This window comes from Elephantulus edwardii, unplaced genomic scaffold (genome assembly GCF_000299155.1).
Source record: "Elephantulus edwardii isolate Elephantulus edwardi_28Jun2011 unplaced genomic scaffold, EleEdw1.0 scaffold00121, whole genome shotgun sequence".
NCBI lineage: Eukaryota > Metazoa > Chordata > Mammalia > Macroscelidea > Macroscelididae > Elephantulus > Elephantulus edwardii.
The window spans coordinates 729,292-745,206 of record NW_006399871.1 but is presented as its reverse complement, the minus strand read 5'-3'; the positions used below and the strand labels follow the sequence as shown (position 1 = coordinate 745,206).

General features: G+C 42.0%; 1 protein-coding gene across 1 annotated transcript in view; it reads left to right on the top strand.

Moving 5' to 3' along the window:
* Nucleotides 1-10,964: 10,964 nt before the first annotated feature.
* RBM5 (RNA binding motif protein 5) overlaps nt 10,965-15,915 on the top strand; it is a 22,235-nt gene continuing 17,284 nt past the window's right edge. The window contains exons 1-3 of the mRNA XM_006892883.1: nt 10,965-11,038; nt 12,496-12,661; nt 13,320-13,475. Of these exons, the coding sequence (XP_006892945.1) occupies nt 11,022-11,038; nt 12,496-12,661; nt 13,320-13,475 (339 nt within the window). The 5' untranslated portion in view covers nt 10,965-11,021. The remainder of the gene's footprint in view (nt 11,039-12,495; nt 12,662-13,319; nt 13,476-15,915) is intronic.

Here is a 15,915-nt window from a genome sequence, read left to right as displayed (position 1 = left end):
GAAAAGGAGGAACAATCTCCTCCTGTACCAGTCAGATCTGATTTGACGGTACACTCACAAAAAAAAAAAAAGGATGAGGGAGAGAACAGTTTAAAAGCAATATTACAGGGCATTATGAGAGTCCAGAATGAAGGTTGCAAAGTGGAGTATACTCGGCATGGGGGGTGGGGGGATTGTATAGCAATGAAGGAATTTTTATTGTACTTTTCAAAGAGAAGAGCAAACTGGAGGGGGGTGGGGGGCAGAAAAGTACAACAATGAATGAATGGAAATCCAAAATCTCTAAATGTTCATTGAAATTAATAACAATAATAAAAAAGTAAGGTGTTTTAAAACAAATTTGCTATTAAAAAGACTATATTCTGTAAACCTATTATAGGTACCCCTTCCCCCAATAATTCCTCAATAGTTAAAAACTATATACATTTATACATTAGTAGAAACTATACTTTGCAGATGCCTCAAGAAAAACCTTTCTCACAAAGAGAATCTTGATGGTGTAAACTTCTCTGTAAAGGGCTAAGCTTCTATGGACTTAATGATCTGTCATTAAGTAAGTGTGGGTTGAGCAGTAAAACTTTATTTGCAAAAGCAGGTTTCATTTAATCGTCATTTGTCAACCTCTGGTCTAAGGGGGTTGCCTTCATGCATAAGGCAGGATCAAAGATTGAATTGTACTTTAAAAGAACGGGATCTTCTGACATATTTTGGGGGCAAAATGGGAGGTTAGCAGTACACCAAATGGTGAGATACTTCTAGTGACAAGAATGACAAATGCAGGTTAAATACTGTTGAACTGCCTTTGGCTATTCGGTCTAGTGGGTTCTGGATTCTTGACTTTTTTTTTTTTAGAAGACATTTCATTTAGAAATCTAATACATGAAACTAAAAAAAAATTGGCTAAAATTCTCAGATCAGTGATTTAATTCTTTACTAAATGTACAGGGACTCCAATTTTCACATTCCGTTTTTCTGCCTGATTTTGTTTACTTTCGTTGGAGGTTTTTTCCTTTGTTTTCTTCTTATTATTAATTTTAATGAAAGTTTATAGAGACTTTGGATTTTCATTCATTCATTGTTGCACTTTTCTCCCTGCTCAACTTCCCCCGGTCCCCAGTTTGCTCTTCTCTTTAAAACGTAAAAGAAAAATTCTTCTATTGTTATACAATCCCTCTCCCCATGTCCACTCCACTATGCAGCCTTTTTTCTGGACTCCTGTCATGACAATAATACCTAATCATATATAGCCCTTTTAAACTGTTCTCTCTCTCTCTCTCTCTCATCTGTTTCAATGCAGTATATATAATTTAGCCCATCTTTCTCAGTCTCTCCCCAACCCCAATGTCAGTCCCGTTTTACAACAGTGTCACTATGCAGTATTTGTCCTTTTGTGACTGAGATATTTCACTCAGCATAATGTCCTCCAGAGTCACCCATTTTGTATAATATTTCATGAGTTCTTTGTGTGAATATTCCACAGCTTCTCTATCCATTGTTGAAGGGCACTTAATGTTCTTTCCAACTCTTTGCTGTTGTGAACAAAGCCACAATAAACATGGGTGTGGACATCTATTTTGACTTAATATTTGAATGCCTCCTGGGGAATCCCAGAACATTTAATCGTGCTAATGTGAAACCTATACTTGGACCAAGAGGCAGTCATCAGAACAGAGCAGGGCAACACTGCATGGTTCAAAATTGGGAAGGGTGTACGCCAGGGATGTGTCCTGTCTCCATACCTTTTCAACCTGTATGCAGAGCAGATTATCCGAGAGGCTGGGCTCTATGAGGAGAAGCGTGGCGTTATTATTAGTGGACGATCTATCAACAATCTGCATTATACAGATGACACAACCCTGCTCGCTGAAACTGAGGAGGATCTCATGCACTTACTACAGAGGGTCAAGGACTGCAGCCTTCAATATGGACTGAGGCTCAATGTCAAGAAGACAAAAATTCTCACCACTGGACCAATCGGTAGCATCAGGATGGATGGTGAAGAGATTGAGATTGTTCACAGCTTCAGTTTGCTCGGCTCCACAGTCAACACTCTTGGCACCAGCAGTCAGGAAATCAAAAAACGTATTGCGATGGAAAAGTCTGCAGTTAGGGACCTCTCTAAAGTACTCAAGAGCAACGGTGTCTCTCTGGAGACTAAGGTGCGCCTGATACAGGCCATGGTTTTTGCAATCACTTGTTATGCATCAGAGAGTTGGACAATGACTAGGGAGGATAGAAGGAGAATTGACGCCTTTGAGCTGTGGTGCTGGGGAAGAGTACTGAATGTACCATGGACTGCCAGGAAAACAAATAGATTCATCGTAGAGAGGGTTAAACCAGGCTGCTCCTTGGAGGCAAGGATCCTGAGGCTTCATCTGACATACTTTGGACATGTTGTAAGGAGAGACAGGTCTTTGGAGAGGGACATCATGCTGGGCAGAGTGGAGGGACAGCGAGGAGGGGAAGACCCTCTATGAGGTGGATTGATTCAGTGACTGGGGTAATCAGGATGGGTGTGTCGGAGGCAATGAGATTGGCACAGGATAGAGCAGGGTTTAGGGCTGTTGTACAGAGGGTCGCTATGAGTCGCAAATGACTCGATGGCACATAACAACAACCACCTGTGGTTAGATACATGAACTTTTTCAGATTGTTAAAACTGTATGTATATATTTCCAAGTTGTTCATGTTTATGGGTAAATAAAAATACCCTCATTGCCATCAAACCAAAACCACCTCATAGCTAACCCTCCATTGGGCTTCTGAGGCTGTAAATCTGGAGAAAATTGCCTATCTTTTCTCCTATGGCACCAATGATGGATTCAAACTGCCTTTGGGTTTGCAGCATGACTCCTACAGACTAGAGCACCCTATAGATCCATGATAGTGTTAGGTGCTATTGTGTCAACTAGTATTTACAGCAACCCATGTGAACAACATGAGAATTTTGCTCTATCCTGCGCCTATCTCATGGTCTCCAGCATGATTGAGTCCATTGTTACAGTTACTGTGTCAAGCCATCACTTAGAACTCTTTCCACATATTATAACAGATAAGAAAGTAGAAATTGATATAGATGGAAAGGGAGGAGGAAGAAAGTGTGTGTGTGTGTGTGTGTGTGTGTGTGTGTGTGTTTCAAAATTCAGAGAGATTTCTACCTTTCTGTCTGTTAACTAAAGAATTTCCATTGTCAGTCATTTAATACTTTGGATGTGCAAAGATAATCCATAGTTGTTATATGCCAACAAGTGGAACCAACTCTTAACTGACCCCCTCCCTTCCCAGCAGGTTTTCAGTGGCTGTAAATGACACAAGAGGAAATTGCCCATCGTTCTCCCTCAAGCAGCCGGTGAATTCCAACTGTGTGCCTTTAAATTGGCACTTGTAGTAGGCCACCAGAGCTCCTTAATCCATAAGTAGGAACATAATTATTTGTTCCAGGAACAATGTTTTGTTCAAGAATTGAAATTCCTGGTTTGGAATTCTTCGGTTTTCCTTCTGGTTTTTGAGAGATTTCTTACCCAAAAGGAAAAAATACAGGTACTTTTTTTTTTTTCCTTAACAGCAAACTGAACTCATTGCCAATGAGTAGGAACTGACTCATAGCTGGCGCTCTGGCAGGTTTTAGAAGCTGTAACTCGCACTAGAGAAGATTGCTCATCTTTATCCATCAGAGAAACGGTGGCTTGGAACTTTGGGTTAGCAGACCAACTGCCTAAGGACTACACCCAGTAGAGTGAGGCGGGTGTTCTGACACCTACCCTCTACAGTGAATGCAGCAGAAAATTGGTGGTTTATATGGATCAACAAGTTCACTAGAAAATTAAGTTGTTATGTGCCGTCAAGTCACTTGCGACTCATAGTGCCCTATATACAACAGCTCTGAACCCTGCTTTATCCTGAGCCAAGCTTACTGTCTCTGACACACCTGCCCCTCTGTCACTGAGTCAGTCCACCTCATCAAGGGTCTTCCTCTCTTGCACTGTATTTCCACCCTCCCAAGTATGATGTCCCTCTCCAAAGATTGTTCTCTCCTTTCCACATGCCTAAAATATGTCCGATGAAGCTTCAGAATCCTTGTCTCCAAGGAGCAGCTTGGTTTCAGCTTCTCTAGGTCAAACGTGTTTGTTCTCCTAGCAGTCCTTGGTATATTCAATTCTCTTCACCACCACAGCTCAAAGACATCAATTCTATCATCCCTAGTCATTGTCCAGCTTTCTGAAGCTTAGCAAGTAATTGCAAAGACTGTGTCTTGGATCAGGCACACCTTGATGTGGTTGCTCTTTAGTACTCTGGAGAGGTCCCTGACAGCAGACTTTCCCAATGTAATTAGTGTTTTGATTTCCTAGCTACTGGTACCAAGAGTATTGATTGTGGAGCCAAGCAAACTGAAGCTGTTAACAATCTCAAGCTCTTCACCATCTTATCATGATACTATCAATCAGCCCATTGGTGAGAATGTTTTCTTGATGTTGAGCTTTAAGCCATATTTAAGACTGCAGTAAGCACTTAAGGTTCTCCTCAATTTCAGTAAGCAAGGTTATGTCATCTGCATAATGCAGGTTGTTGATGAGTCTTCCTCCAATCCTGATGCTACATTTCTCCTCATAGAACCCAGCATCCCAGATAATCTGTTCTGCATATTGATCAGAAAGTATGGAGATAACGACAAATCACTGGCATATACCCTTCCAGATTTTGAGCAATGCAGTGCTTCCTCTCTTCTAATGACTGCCTCTTGGTCCAAGTACAGGTTTCACATAAGTACAATCAAATATTCTAGAATTCCCATTCATCTCAGAGTCAGCAACAAAAAGACTAGTATATAAGAGCTTTTCATCAGTACCGGTACCAATTTAAGTGACAATACAGTAAGATCCAAGTTATTAGTGACAGACAATGTGCATATCATAAGGAATGATATAAAGTACCAATCCTTACAAAAGTCATTCAATTTCTTTTATGTACTACATTGGAATTTGTGCAAGCAGTTTTGAGTACCAGTTCTGTGTCCCTATGAGCTTAATGCTGCTTTTGTTGGATGCCACTTTGACTTCATGGAGAATAAATCCCATCTAGGAAAGAAAAAAAAAAAAAAGACTAGTATATAACCATAAGGTTTGTCTAAATACTCCAGCTACCTTAAAGAACAAAGATGAGACCAGCTCCTTTCATTAATATTTACAACCTGGAAATTGATGGAGAGTTGCCATGGTTCTGATGGACTTTGAGCAGACTGCGAGTGGTTTGGTTTTGATGACTTAAGGTTTTCGTCCTCAGTAACTGAATGTTATGTGCCATCGAGTCGCTCGCAATTCATAGCGACCCTGTGTACAAGAGCCCTAAACACCATTCTATCCTGTGCCAACCTCACCATCTCAAACACACTCATTCCCACCACTCCATTCACATCTATTTTTACCTAGCTGGAGAATCCTGTGGAAGAGAAGACAAGACAGATTGTGTTTACCTGTGTTTGCTTCTTTCCAGATCAATTTCAGTTTGTAAGTAGTAATCATTGTGTACCAGTATGTCTTCTTAATCACAGTGTCAATCATTAGGAAAGCAGATCACCAGAGACACTGATGGATTATAGCCTTGGTTAAAGCCAGGGTTAACATTGCACAGTCAGGGCTTCTTAACTGTTGCCATGCTGTTGTTAGAACTATGGAGTCAACTACAACTCAGTGACCCTGTGAAGAAATCTGAAACTATCCACAACCATCACACGGTCTCCAACATACTCTTAACCAGGTACTATGTCAATCCATCTCTTACCTTCCACCTTTATCAAAATAATGTCTTTTCCCAAGAACTGACTCCTCTTGACACATGCCCCAAATGTGAGACAAAGTTTCACCACCCTTGCCTTTAAGGAGTACCCTGGTTGCACTTCAAGACAGACTTGTTTGGGTTTTTTGCAGCCCATGGAATAGACCCAACACACTTTCTCTAACACCAAAATTCAAAGGCATCAATTCTTTTTCAGTCACCTTACTCCTTGTCTAACTTTAATATGCGTAGGAAGCAATTGAAAACATCATGGCTTGGATTAGAAACACCTTAGTCTTCAAACATGCATGCACCCTAGCACTTTGCCTTTCCCAGCAAAAACTCATCTTTTGATTTATTGACTACTACCATGGGTGTTGAATGTGGATACAAATAAAAAGAAATTATAGACAACCTCAATCTTTTCTACATCTATCATGATGCTGGGCTGGGCCAGGCATCCTGTGGGGCCCTACTGTGCAAGTTGTCCAGTGTCTTGCCTCTGGTAGAGATTTGGGGGCAGGGTACCTCTGGTAGAGATTTGGGGGCAGGGTACTGTTATTGACCAGGACAAAGAGGCAGGGACATCAGAAATGAGGTCTAAAAGAGCCATTGAAGCAGAGGACTAACAGCTCAAAGACTACAAGTATTTTGGTTGGTTAGATGGTTGGTTTGGTTTTTATTTAGTTTGTTGTTGCTGTTTCTTTGTGTTCTTTTTGAGTTTAATGTAGCAATAGTTTTGAGCTCATATAATTTGATAATTTCAGTAAAATAATAAAAGTAAAAGATACAAGAATGAAGAGAGCTCTGGTGGCCTAGTGGCAAGAAGCTGCACTGCAATCCCAGAGGTATGTGGTTCGAATTCACCAGACGCTCTGCTGGAGAAGGAGGGGCACTCTCCTCCTGTATCAGATCCAATTTGATGGTACACACACAAATATAACAAAATAAAATTTAAAAAAAGATACAAGAATGAAGCTAAAATAAACGAATTTTAAAAGATGAATAAAGCAAAAAATAAAGTAACAAGAGTAAAGATAAATAATTAGACGCTGCAGTCTAATTAGACTGGGTGAATTGATAGAAGGGACCATGGAGGGCCGGGGGTGGGGGGCGCCTGGTTGCGCTGATCTTCGGTGAGGAGATCAGTCCCCAGAGGTCTTGGTGTCCACTAAGGCCATCCTGCGTTCCAGAGTCGCTCGAACGTGTGCCTTTTCCAGATGAGTGGATGCCTTCTCTCGTCCTCACATGCTCACGCCCTCACCCCTTGGTGGGGCCGGCTGGCACCTGCCTCTGGTGCTTCCTCGCCAACCCCATTATCCCACAAGCATGTGATAACCGTCCTCCACTCCCTTGTCGTGGGGATCATGCGGTGTCACCTCCATGGCCGTCATCTCACAGCGATGCACCAGGCGCCTCTGGCTTCAGAATCAGATGTCAGTTGTGGCCAGTGGAGCGCGTGAAGGCTGCTCCGAGGCTCGTGGGCTCAGGCTAGAGGGTCCCGTGCTGGGGTTCGTGTCGCTCCAGCGCCCGCTGCCCGCGCCTCAGCCTCTGTGTCCCCCTCCCCTCCCGCGCGGTGCCCGCCCTCTTCACATTGCCCAATCAGCTTGCATCAGATCACGCTAGTCTGTGCGTCGGGCTCCGCAGCCGCGGTGGGTGTTGACGGAGGCGGGGCTAAATGGGGGCGGAGTCTCCCAGCCTATGCGCAAGCGCACATGTCTTCTGAGTGCAGGCCAGGGCGGGGCTTCAGCTGTGTCCGTGGAAGGCGGCATGCTAACTGCCTTTCTATGTAGTGCACTGGACAAGGATGGTGAAACTCAGTGACCCTCCATCAATGGCCTGCTGCCGCCCCGAAATAAATCCTTTCCCGAAGACCTGTCCTCTCACTCCTCCATGCTCCAAGGACTGCGCCCCTACGAATTAAGTCCCGCTGCCAGGCAGGGCACTCCTGGATCCACTATTTAACTATTACTGTTAGGTGCTGTTGAGTCGAGTACGACTCATAGCGACCCTATGAACAACAGATATGAGCCCCATCCTATCCTGTGCCATCTTCACTATCTCTGACATACTCGAACCCACTGCTGCAAAGTATCATTACACCTGATTGAGGATCTTCCTCTCCTTCACTTTCCTTCCACCTTTCCAAGCATGATGTCCATCTTCAGCAATACCCTTTCCTAGCTACATGCCCAAAGTATGTGAGACGAACTTTTATCTTTTTTGCCTTCAAGGAACATTCTGGCTGCACCTTCTCCAAGACATATCTGTCATTTTGGCAGCCCATGGAATATTCGGTACTCCAATACCGTAGTTCAAATGCACTGATTCTTCTATCATCCTTTATTCATTGTCCAGCTTTCAGCAGCGTATTGAATCAGGTGTACCTTAGTCATCAAACAAACCTCATTGCTCCTCAATAATTTGGAAAGATCTCTAACTGCATAATTTCCCAGTCCAATATGTCTCCTGATTTCCTGGCTCCTGGTACCAAAATTGTGGATCCAACCAAGTAAGATGAAGTTGTTGAGTTTCAATCTTTTCTCCATCTATCATGATGTTGCCTGTCCTTTCTGCCAGGCCTTGCTCATAGCTCCCTGGCTTAAAACAAGCAAGCAGTTGCAACAGCAGAAACTATTACATTAACCCTGGAAAATTAGTCTTCTGTGCCTTTTCTAGGGGACTCTGGTGACATAGTGGCTAGAGCATTGTGCTGCTCTTTTCCTGTGTGATTTACAACTTCTGAAAACCCACTAGAGGTCAACTATGAGTAAATTCCAACTCCATGGTAAATTAGTTGAGGACCCGGCATATTACCAACTTAAAGGACTTCTAGCACTCTAAAGATTTCCAAAAATTCTCTTACTGTTTGTTATCTGCAAAGTGGATTTAATATCCATTTTGTTGCTTCTTGTTGTTGACCATTTAGTTGGAACTGACCCATAGCTGACTCACCAAAGTGTTTTCAGAGACAGTAAATCCCACAGAAGGACATTGCCTGTCCTTTTATCTTAGAACACCTAGTGGATTCAAACCATGTGCCTTTGGAATTGCAGCCCAGCTTTTTACTAATGTTGTTGTTCTGTGCCATCATGTCGACTTGTAGCGACCCTATGCACAATAGCGCTGAACCCTGCTCTATCCTGAGCCAATCTCACTCTCTAACACACCTACCCTCATAACCCTAGTTATTGTGTCAATTCATCTCATTCAGGGTCTTCCTCTCCTGCAGGGCACCAAACAACAATAACTATCAGCACTTGGTTTACTAAATAGCCTACGGATTCTCAAAAGAACAACTCTATCTTGGAGAAGTTCAACCACTGCCAGGCCTTAAGAGTCAAGGATGATCAAACTTCTTCCTCCATTTTGGGCAAGTTGACAGAAGGGGCTAGTGCTTGGGGAAAAAATACATCAAAAATACTTTTCACCTGAGAAAGGAAGGTTAGAAAAAAAGGAAGACCTTCAACAAAATGACTGACACAGTGACTATAACTAGGTTCAAGCATAACAGCGATCGTGAGGATGACACAAGACAAGGCAAAATTCACATCTGTTGCTCATAGGGTTGCTATGAGTCATAATGATCTAACAACAACAACACTAATTCAGAAGGCGGTAAATTCTAACTGGAGGACCAACTAGTGTATTCAACTCGCCAGAGGAAATAAAAGTAAAATGTGCTAAGATCCTTGTAACAACGGCAAAAAATACCCCATAAAGAGACATCCCTCAAACCTCTCATCAGAGACTGCAAAGGGCACATTGCCAACGGCAGTGACTTATAAGAACAGAAATATACGCAAGAAATAAACACCTGGCGTAGTGACAGGCTGCCTTGACGACCACAGTTCCCGTCAGCCCTCGCAGAGCCAGACCCCTCCTCTGATTGGAGGTGACAGGGAAGGGGTGGGGCAAAGGAAGGAGCCGCTGGGTAGTGTGGGTAGGAGACGGCAGTCGGAGGTGGCGCCATTTTGTGGAGCGGCTGAGCACTAACTGAACGTCCTGGGGCCCAGAACCGCTACTGCAGTACCTTCGGTCTCCTTTGGTGTAAGTGCGTCGGCCTTCCATAGCGAAAGGCAGCTCTTTCTTTTCCGATAAGCCCTTGAGGTTAACCTGCCCGCCGCTCGCGGCGGCCTAGCCGGTCCCAGCTGTTTTCTAGAGACCGAGCGTTGGAGGGCTACGGCCCTGGTCTTTCCTTAGCGCTGTCGGTTGAAGGAGCAGAGTTGGCCCGGCCCAGCTCGGGGCTCGCTTCTTTAGGGCTCTGTTGAGACGCGTCCCTAGAGACCCCAGCCCAGCTGAAGAGTGGGGGCGCTTCCTCCCCGCCCTCGGCCGGAGCTGCAGAGTGTCCCCGACAGCCTGCGGCCCCCATGCCCCGGGGCTGTGGCTGGATTCTGTCGGATAGGCTGCTCGGCAGAGGCCGAGCCTCGGGGAGGGAGGCGGGCGCGCAGGCCCAGGCGCCGCCATCGCGGCCGCGACACCCCCGGGACGTGGGTCTGCGCCCCCTCGGGGGGGACCCCAGCGATCCCTCTCGGGGGCTCGATTCGCCCGGATGGTTCGCTTCCGTTTATTGCCAAGTGTTCGCCGGGCGCCCGCTGTACGTAGAGCAGGCGACGGGGCGGGTTCGCTCCCTTGTCACCATTTGGTGTTTTCTCCCCGTTTGGCGGCCTGCGGGGCGGGTTCAGGCCGCGCCCGCGACGTGCTGGTTATTGTTAACTGAGGATTTCGGTTTCTGACTTTGAATCAGTCGTTGAGTTAGAAATAGATTCACGTTAGCCTGCTTTCTGAGCGATGCTGTGTTGTCCATCAGATTTTTTGTTATTTTTTTGGTTTGACGTTATTCCCCCCCCCCCAACCACACACGAAGAGAGAGACTTTGATTGATGTTTCCGCGGTCAGCTCCCACAATGGAATTGCTTGGATTTAGAAAGATTAAGAATAGGTTGCAGATCTGTCCTTTTTTTGCTTTGTAATCGTAAGGATCAGGATTTTTCCTGAACTGTACGGTTAGCATTTTAATGTTTATTTCCGTTTACTGCTGTTGTTGTGTTAGAATGTTGGTACGGTTTTACTATTTGTTGCCTGTTTCCATCCACCCCTCCCCCATCTTGGATAATCCAGCCCTGGTAGTAGCCCTTCATGCAGACCAATTTAATTTAAGTGATTTCTCACATTCGCAGTGACTGGCTTTGTCTCCTCGGAAAAGAAAAGTTTAAACCTTTGAGACCAGTGTGGTAGATTTCAAGACAATGGGTTCAGACAAACGGTAAGTATTTGTGCCAGCATTTCCATGAGGACTTCTTTGTTAACAGTTGTTAAAAAAAAAATTTAAAAAAAATTGTTTGTCAAATAAATAGGCGATGCCAGACATTACTGAACACTAAGGATACAATAGTGAGTGTCATTATGACTCCTACTCTTACAAGGCTGCTGTTTAGGGAGAGAATTAAATTTCAGGGTGAACTGTGTCATATTAAATGGGCAAAGAAGCATTTGTTTTGCTAGAAGTATCAGGGAGAGCTTCCTGCATGAAATACCCTCTGAGATGAAGCCTGAAGAACCAGGTACAAATTGGGGGGGGGGGGGTGATAGAGTGGGTTAGTGAGGGTTTCTGATGTGAACAACATCCCGTATAGAAGTGAGGAAATCAGGCTAGCTCTTAATTAAGCACATTGCCTCATCTGACAACTTATAAATGCCAGTTCCTGTTATTGTGGCCTAAATGACAAAACTGTTGGAATCTGGATCTGAGAATCTTAGGGCTGTGTACATGTGAGGAATTTGGGGGAAAGGGGAAGCAGAGAAAGTGTTGACTCGGTATGGGGAAATTAAGATGAGAATGTTTGTTTACCGTGTCTCCTGTGGGTGCCCTCTCTTAAAATTTGTTTTAAACATACAACCTCTACTTATTACTAAGCCACCTTGCTTCCTCAGTATGACTGTTCATACTGATGGATCAAATTGATGGGCCAGACTTGAGAACAACTAGATTACATGATGTCATCATTTTAATGATATAGTAATTTTTTTTTTTTTCAGATTATTTATTAAGTTAACATTTATCTCTTTTTAGATTTCTAAACTTATACTTAATGCTTTGGGTAGTCCTAAATTGTTTCCAAGGGTTTTTTGATTACATTTTTGTACTCTAAATGGGGTCTTAGAAACTTTTTGTCTTGTTCTAGCCAAATTGTATTATGAAAGGAATGAAGTTATATGTGGTCAAATGAGGCTAAGCTTTTTTTTGGTTAGATTCTTGGGTGGTCATCTCCTTATATTTAACAATTGAAAAGAGAATCCGTTTATCTAGGTTAGTTCGTCAGTTTCCCAGTAGATGTACCCTTTATAGTGGATGAGCCCGTTTTCTCTAGTTGTTGAAATGGAGTAAAATTCGAGTTACTGCTTCTTCCTGTTTATTTACATGTCTGTTGTAATATGTAGATCACTGACTTGGGGAAATGCAGGAGTAAATAAAACAGCATGACCTTTTCTTAGAAATATATGGGAGCTATGTGTTCAGATTTAAGTATTTCTAAGGATTTCTAACAATTATCTTTGCATTTAAGGATATAGGTGTTTTCCCATTAGCTGTCTTTGTTAACTGGAATTTTATAGTAAATTGTAAAAAATAAGTTCTTTTCATATATGTTACAAAATAATGAGTTTTTACAAGATACAAAACGAAAGTACTTTCTATTATGTGAACTTTTTTTTCCTTGCCAGAGTGAGCAGAACAGAGCGTAGTGGCCGGTATGGTTCCATCATAGACAGAGATGACCGTGATGACCGTGAATCCAGAAGCAGGCGTAGGGACTCTGATTACAAAAGATCTAGTGATGATCGAAGGAGTGATCGATATGATGACTACCGAGACTATGACAGTCCAGAGGTGAGTGACCACCTATTTATTATTTTAGGATTATGGATTGTATGCTCTAGACTTGCCAGCATCCTTGAAATGGGTACACCAAGTGCTGAAATGTGTAGGTATGAGGAGGTATTTGTAACATACAATGGTTAGGTTTAGTCAACTTGAATAAATGACCCCTGCTGGGTATTATAGTCAGACCTTGTATTTTTAAATATGTTGCATTTAGTAATTTACATGGACAAATTAAGTCTTTAATAATGTACAGTTTTGTCTCACTGTGAACCTACAAGGTAGGGTCTGGGGGTTTTTTTTCATTTATCTTTTTTCTGTTTTAAAGATAATGTAGTAGAAGCATAATACATGGGAAAAAGTAATTCCAGTTATCTTACATAGGTAGTTTTCACATTCCTTTCCATATACATAAATAATTTTAGAGATAGTTTTGTTGTATGAATGACTTTGCACTTCGCCCACACTTAAAATGAGTTGTTCTGTGCATATAATTTTCACAGTGTAACATGTTGATAACATCATTATGTATTAACAATGACTTTGTAAACACTATCATGCAGTATTTGTCTCTGTTGTAAGGATAAGTTCCTAGGATTGGAAGGCCTGGGTAAAAAGGAATCACCTCATTGTGATTTTCATGGAAATTTTGTTTGTTATAAATCAGAGAGAGAGAGAAAGAAGAAACAGCGACCGGTCAGAAGATGGCTACCATTCAGATGGTGACTATGGTGAGCACGACTATCGGCACGACATCAGTGACGAGAGGGAGAGCAAGACCATCATGCTGCGTGGCCTTCCCATCACCATCACAGAGAGCGATGTAAGGGGAAACAACAGTGGTCAGGAGCAGCCTCCACGAATCTAAGCTGCTTCATTATTTTCTAATGTTATTCTTTCACTTTATGCTAATATTTCAGCCAGTGAAGTATTTTTCTGTCTTTAAGACAGAGTTCTCACTTAGCTTTAGAGGTTAATTTCCGTTTAGATTTAGGCCTTGAGAGTCATGGCGATTTTTGATGGTTCATGGATTACATCAACCATGGGAAGATGGCAGTTTGTTTTTATTAGTTTCTTTTTAGGTATGGGTATTTTAATTAACATAGCATTCTCCTTGATCTGGCTATACTTTGATGAAAATCATACATTTAAAACTCTTAGCTGTAAAATTCTCTGCCTGTTTCACCCTTTGGGCCACTTTGTGCCTATCATTCCATCTATCATTCTGCTTGGAGGCACATTTATGTGAGACCTTTCTTGATCTTCCAGGTAGAATTTCTTCTTTCTTTTCTTTCCATAATCTCTGTATTAGGATGTTCATTGTCTTCATGATGCCTACATGGTGGCTACACATTTCCCCACCTTGTCATAACTATGTATTCAAGCCTTGAGTACAGTGTACTGTAAAGTCTTGCTCATAAAATATGAAAAGGATGTGAAGGATACTTTTAAAAGAAGTAAGTTTGCAACATTGCCCCAGTATCTGTTGTCCCTGCAGTATATCTATACAGTAATAATGATGACGCAAAGCTGATAAAAAAATGTTTTTGTATCATAGAGTTGAGGGGAGGAATTTAGCAGAAAGTCCCTCGAAGCCATGGAATTACAAAATTAGACGTGCCAGTGGACAAACCTACCTAGCAACCAGTTTAATTCTCTTTCTGAAAAGAGAGAACAGTAGAAAGGTGGTGTTGAGGCTAGATGCCAAAGTCTTTGAAAACATATAAAAGTATTTGCTTGGTAATAGATACTACACAGATTTGAATTATGGAGAGAATGTATGACAGTGGATGGACAGGGACGCCAGAGCTAAGGAGGGCTGACTTTGGCAACAGTGAGCATGCAGAGTAATGAGGTCTCATTCAGATAGGTTGATTGCCTCCTTGGGGAAAAGTTTAGGTTTGTGACCCTGGTATCCCAAAGAGGAAGTAAGGGGCATGATAAGAACAGCACCCTAATTGATTTTTGGTATCTCTTCTGCTGGTAATGAAACAAGATTGTAATGTTTATATATTTTAGTCTCTTCAGGGAAATGGGGGTAGGTGTGTCAGAGACAGTAAGATTGGCACAGGATAGAGCCAGGTTTAGGGCTGTACATAAGGTCACTATGACTCACAGGTGACTTGAGGGCACGTAATAACTACTTAAGGGAAATAGAAATATCTAGGATAAGAAGGTTGATAGCTGCAAGTAAAAGTTTTGTGATAAGATTTTTTAAAAAATACTCGTAAAATCTCCATCTAAAACATTTTTAAAAATTTTCTTTCCCGAACTTCATTATATCACCTTTGTCATTGTTTCATCTTTCAGTTTAGTCTATCCCACTGACTTTGTTTTTTTAAAAGTAATCTGTGGTTACTTTATTGCATGTATATGTTTCTTGATAAATGTTACTGTATTACTTCTCTTACAAGGACTATCTTTAGTTCTATTAACTCTTTTAGTTACAATGTTACGAAGTGTGAGCCATTGTCTTTAAGATGGGGATTTAGCTGAGAATATTTCACAAATCTGGCCATATTTTTCTTGTGTATGTTAATGTGATAATGAACTTAGTGCAACATTCACAACAAACACCAGACAGTGTACTTCAACAGTAATATTTATTTTGATTATTGGGAGCCTAAGAATGCTAGTGTAGTTTGAATTTTCACCATGACTGTAGGTAATGAGAAAAATTATTTCTGTCTTCAGATCTTGTGCGGAGAATGTTTATCTTCAAGGATTCCTCTTTTGTTCTGATTTTTATTTGTTTATTTTATTTATTTTTTTTTCTTTTTTGTCAGATGTACTTCAGAGGCCAGGGGCATATTTTCTGTCTTTTTAAGATTTCATTTTGTGGCTGGTTTTTTGTTGTTGTTTTTGGGGTTTTGTGCAAAATTTTTTTTTTACAGAAATTTATATTTTCTATGACACTTGTAAATTATTGTTTCAAATGGCTGAATCCTTTTAAGAATAAACTTAACAAGAGGGAAAAGAAACCCTTAACAGGAGATACTTGAGGAGGGAGCACTCATGCCATGAGTACTTTAGGTCATAGCTTAAAGACACTTAAACCTAAAGGAAATTCACAGGTGGTATATGTTGTTAGATGCCACCGAGGTGATTCGTAGTCATAGTATGACTTTATGTACACTGCCCAATCTTGCATCATTTTCACAGTCATGACTGTGTTTGAGCCCATTGTTGCAGTGTCTCTGTCAGTTTATATTGTTGAGAGATGTGTGTGTGTGTGTGTGTGTGTGTGTGTGTGTGTGTGTGTG